General features: G+C 35.3%; 1 protein-coding gene across 4 annotated transcripts in view; it reads left to right on the forward strand.

Annotated features, from left to right (window-relative positions):
• Window positions 1-5,000, forward strand: part of PolD1 (DNA polymerase delta 1, catalytic subunit) — a 19,010-nt gene that overhangs the window by 7,504 nt on the left and 6,506 nt on the right. For 2 of the 4 annotated variants that reach the window (XM_043019116.2, XM_043019114.2), the window contains exons 6-15: window positions 17-282; window positions 666-768; window positions 905-1,013; window positions 1,316-1,342; window positions 2,068-2,234; window positions 2,409-2,554; window positions 2,876-2,975; window positions 3,396-3,532; window positions 3,984-4,149; window positions 4,673-4,881. In XM_043019116.2, the coding sequence (XP_042875050.1) occupies window positions 17-282; window positions 666-768; window positions 905-1,013; window positions 1,316-1,342; window positions 2,068-2,234; window positions 2,409-2,554; window positions 2,876-2,975; window positions 3,396-3,532; window positions 3,984-4,149; window positions 4,673-4,881 (1,430 nt within the window). The remainder of the gene's footprint in view (window positions 1-16; window positions 283-665; window positions 769-904; window positions 1,014-1,315; window positions 1,343-2,067; window positions 2,235-2,408; window positions 2,555-2,875; window positions 2,976-3,395; window positions 3,533-3,983; window positions 4,150-4,672; window positions 4,882-5,000) is intronic. The other 2 variants (XM_086543465.1, XM_043019115.2) reach the window with 1 other exon arrangement.

Raw genomic sequence — 5,000 nt, forward strand, 5'->3', positions numbered from 1 at the left:
ATTATATCCACCATAGGATGCCCTCAACCGGGTTATGATCTCGGACATGAAATCCAACAAGGAGAACATCACCGATGCTGTCCTGGCAGTTGATCTGACCAAGAAGGAAAGCATATATGGTTTCCACGGTAACAAGAAAGTCCCCTTCCTGAAAATTACCCTTGCCTTGCCCAGACTTATAGCTGCAGCAAAAAGACTCCTAGGGGAGGGAAAGGTTTTTGTCACAGACATCGGAACTCCCGCTTATGAAGCCTATGAGTCCAATATTGATTTTGAAATCAGGTGAGAACATAAGCTAAATAATTTAGATTCTTTTCTCTCTTCTTTTTTTTTCTTTTTCTCTTTCAGTTTCTGTTTCTTTTTGTAAGATGTCTAATTTGGTATAGAGAATATTTGAATTTAGGCACCATATATTATGTAATGTGAAACTGAAATAATATAAAGTACCTATAAAACTAATATTCAGTAGCAGAGTATCTTGAATTAGAATTTTACATTTTTATAGACTTTATGCTTAGTTTTTTTATATTTTATTAACATATAATGAGTGCATTTAGGTATGACATATAAAGCATGTAGGTATGTCTCCATGTCAGTGTAAAAGATAACTCCTGATAACATGGAAGATTTTAACTGACCTCCATTTTAAAAACTTTTCATTTCAGATTCATGGTTGACACACATGTAGTAGGTTGCAGTTGGATTGAGCTTCCAGCTGGCTCTTGGTCTATTAGGAAGGACAGACTGGACACCCGCTGCCAACTGGAGGTATTTTGTTGAATCATATGACCATAGATTGTTAGCTTTATGTTAAATATGAGAGGCAAAGTTTAGGGTTGTGTTTTATGCCATTCTTGAAAATATCGGAAGACCTGTTGACTGACAAATTTACTTGTGTTTCCAGGTGGATGTGGCTTGGAACAAATTTATATCTCATGCTCCTGAAGGAGAATGGGCCAGGGTGGCACCATTTAGAATCCTCTCATTCGACATAGAGTGTGCAGGACGCAAAGGTAAGGCGTTCTGGGTGATGTGAATATTTTGTAGTGTAGAGTTGTAGTAATTTTCTTCATAGTTTCTCTTTCGTTTAAGAAAATATATATGTCTAATTGAAAATTTGAAGTAATTAGTGTGATGTCAACTTTTTGATATTTGCATGTCGCTGTTAAAGACAATATTAAGTAAGTGATAAAATTACTGTACTATAATGTTTAGAATAGATATTATATAAATTCCATTATTTAAAGTGACTGTACTGACATTTATCCCCAACTATTATCTCTTTTTTATTAACAATTTCTTGTTTTCTTCCAAGTCTTTGAGAAAAGTGGGAAGTTCTATTGTAAGTAGAGAGTTATGAAAATGATTTGAGTTATATGGCTATATATGTACACTGTTTTGTTATGACCTCAGTTGAAAGCTCTGTGGTGCACAAAAGGATGTACTTTGTCTAAATTTTTTCTTGTTATAAGTGCTTTCTTTTATAGGAGATTTTGATTGTCTCATAACATCATTAGTGTTTCATAATTATTTGCTAAACTGTGATCTGTGATGTGTATTACTGCAACAAGATTTTGGTTATTCTAAAGCAGTTCGTTTGTTAATCATAATGGTTGTGCAAATTAACTGATTTAAGTTATGAAGACTAACAGTTTGATTAGGATGATTTAAGAAAGTGTTATTGATTTTAAGATCAGCAAAGATTTGGTGATATTTACTGTATGTATGAAAGTGCAGAAAGAAATTGTGACTATGAGATTTAGATATACTAGAGTCACAGGGGATATGATAATTTATTACAGAAATATTATTGCATGTTTTTTTTTTTTTTTTTTTTTTTTTAGTTCTAATTTTTTGTTTTTTTTTTAGTTCTAATTTTATATGGGCAGTGTGTGATATCAGTTTTGTTCTTGATGTTTGATGTCACCCAAGTGTCTGTAACATAAGCATAGCTGAAATATCCAAACACTGGATTATATACATGAATAAATTAAATAACCAATAATCAGATTTTATATGAATATTCTAATTATCGCAGTACACTAACACAAATTTGGGCACTTTCAGGGGTCTTTCCGGAGCCAGATAAGGACCCTGTGATCCAAATTGGCAACATGGTGGTAAGACAAGGGGAAGCTGAGCCATTCGTAAAGACCATATTCACACTGAAGGAATGTGCTCCCATTGTGGGCTCGAAAGTCAAGTCTTACACTTCTGAAAAGGAAATGTTGGATGTAAGTATTTTTCTGTCTTCCTTTCTTTGCATAGTATAACAATTTCTTTTTGAAAATGTGAAACCTCTTTACATGAATAGCTTTTCAAAATGTGGGTGAAAGGATACAGATACATGATATGAATAGAGATCATGAAGAAAAGTCCTTTTTTTTAATCTCTTATTTGGTTTACAGGAATGGGCAAAATTTGTGAGGACTGTTGACCCAGACATCATCACAGGTTACAACATTAATAATTTTGACATGCCTTATCTTCTCAATCGGGCAAATCACTTGAAATCCCAGACCTTCACCTTCCTTGGTAGAATCAAAAGCATCAGGTAATGATGATAGTCATTTTGATATACATGGCATAGTCATTGTTGCTATTTGGTACTTTTTGCATTGTTTTTGTTTGCTTTTTGTTTGGTTTTGTTTCCTTATTGACTTGATAAACAAGTGTAGATTCCTCCATTGATTGCTAAATTTACTATATTCCTTCGGCAATTATAGATTGGATATACTCTGAGTAGGACATGCATGTGGTTTTCATTCTGACACACTTAAATGACAAAAGAATATTTATGCAAACTGAAACCACAAGGTTTTTATTTTTATTACAATTACTATCTATTTTAAATGGTGATAACTAATTTTTCCAGGTCTGTGATCAAGGAGTCAGTGCTACAGAGTAAACAAATGGGAAGGAGAGAAAACAAATCAATCAATACAGAAGGCAGATGTCAATTTGATCTCCTCCTTGTATGTTAATTTTGTTGTTCTGGTATTTTGTGTGTCTGTGTCTGTATGTGTGTGTGTGTGTGTGTATCTGTGTCTCTGAGTGTCTGTGTGTCTGTGTCTGTTTATATGTGCCTGCTTTATGATCAGTTTAATCAGTTTATTAATAATAATTATGGAACATAGTTGCTTGTATATATGTTTATGTAAAGTTGTCATTCAGACTGAGAAGAAATTATTCTTGATGATAAGGATATGGATAAGAAATTACATTTGATGAATTAGTGTGTTGATACTAGATAGTGTGATTATGTATTTGAGATTTTAATTTGATGTAGCTTTAAAATTCTTTGATTTTTAGGGTGTCAGTGCTAATCACCTTATTCAGTTGCATAGGAATCTTGAATGTTATTAAAACCCTCATTCCACACACTGCAAACTAAGGTCTTGGTGCGAGACTACAAGCTGAGGTCTTACACGCTGAATGCTGTGTCCTACCATTTCCTGCAAGAACAGAAAGAGGATGTCCACCATTCCATCATCTCGGAACTTCAGAACGGCAATCCTCAGACACGCAGAAGGTACACTCCTATTGCTACTTCGTGTTCTGATAGTAATGGATTTGGTGCAAGGGAATGATATTTGTTGTTATTGTTGATTTTGCTTTGAGGGTATTTTGGGTTGTAATGGAGAAAGTATGTTTGGTATTTTGACTTAGGTTGTTATTGATTGACAGGGACGGTGGTGAGTTATAGACTATTACAAGGTGTTATGAAGGTACTTTGAGACTTCCAAGCTCAATCTGGGAATTAAAAGACTATTTTGAAGCATTAGTAGTTGTAATATAGTTGAGCTTCATATTTCAAGTTAAAGTTTTATAAATTTCCATTGCAAATATTTAATGTACCTTGATTCACAATTTTCAGCAGGTGTCTCAATTTCCCTCTTTTTGACATTCTACTTTATATAATGAATTCTTTAAAAGATATTTATGCCAACTGGGAGCTAAACTCTATTCCTTCCTCATTTCAGGTTAGCCATTTACTGCCTGAAAGATGCTCTCCTTCCCTTGCGTCTTCTGGACAAGCTCATGTGCATCATCAACTACATGGAGATGGCTCGAGTGACAGGAGTACCCCTCTCTTACCTCCTGACACGAGGCCAACAGATTAAAGTTGTGTCGCAGCTGCTGAGAAAGGTAGCTGTTCATAGAGGTTCTAGGAGGTAGAACAATTGTATGATTATGATGATTCTGATTATGAAAATTGGAGTGATTATATTTGCTGTGTGCTGTTGAACACAAGATTATTTGCTGATGATGTGTACTTTTATTGTTATTTAGAATTTGATTTTGTTTCTGTTGAAACCTAGAGATTGAATTGCTAATGTGAAACTTATTTTGATATTTACCTTACCTAATATTAACCCTTTGATGATGGTTGTCACCTATATGTGATGCTGAGTGTCAATGTGTAAGTGATGCAACATCAGCATCTGCTCACAGTTAAAGCGTACACACAGTCATGAAGTATTATGACTGTAATGGTGCTAGCTAAACCATTGTTTTGTGACTGATTTAGGGTAGTTTGTGCTGCCTGCAGGGCAGAGAAAATATTTCCCCATCCTTCTAATCTTTAGCTGATGCCACCAGCATCATTGAGCAATCGGTTTGACTGCTAGTTCGGTTGTTACATGTGCATAATGATCCTATTTGACCTTAGGCTGCAGAACAAGACCTCGTCCTCCCAGTCCACAAGAGCGGCGGAGATGACGAGTACGAAGGGGCGACCGTCATAGAACCACGCAGGGGCTACTACAATGTCCCCATTGCGACCCTCGATTTCTCCTCCCTGTATCCGTCCATTATGATGGCTCACAACCTCTGTTACACAACACTCTTGCCTAGTCCTGCAAAGGCAAATGAGTTAGGGTGAGTGCATTTAGGATATGAAGGTAATGATGCTAATGTTCATTATGTAGTTTTGTATGTCGTCCAGATGGTGATATATATGAAGGTGTTTGTGTTTTCTAGAGGGTTATGATTATGGG

The sequence above is a fragment of the Penaeus japonicus genome, unplaced genomic scaffold, assembly GCF_977035675.1.
Source record: "Penaeus japonicus unplaced genomic scaffold, GWHDUDI00000001_assembly GWHDUDI00000013, whole genome shotgun sequence".
Classification (NCBI taxonomy): domain Eukaryota; kingdom Metazoa; phylum Arthropoda; class Malacostraca; order Decapoda; family Penaeidae; genus Penaeus; species Penaeus japonicus.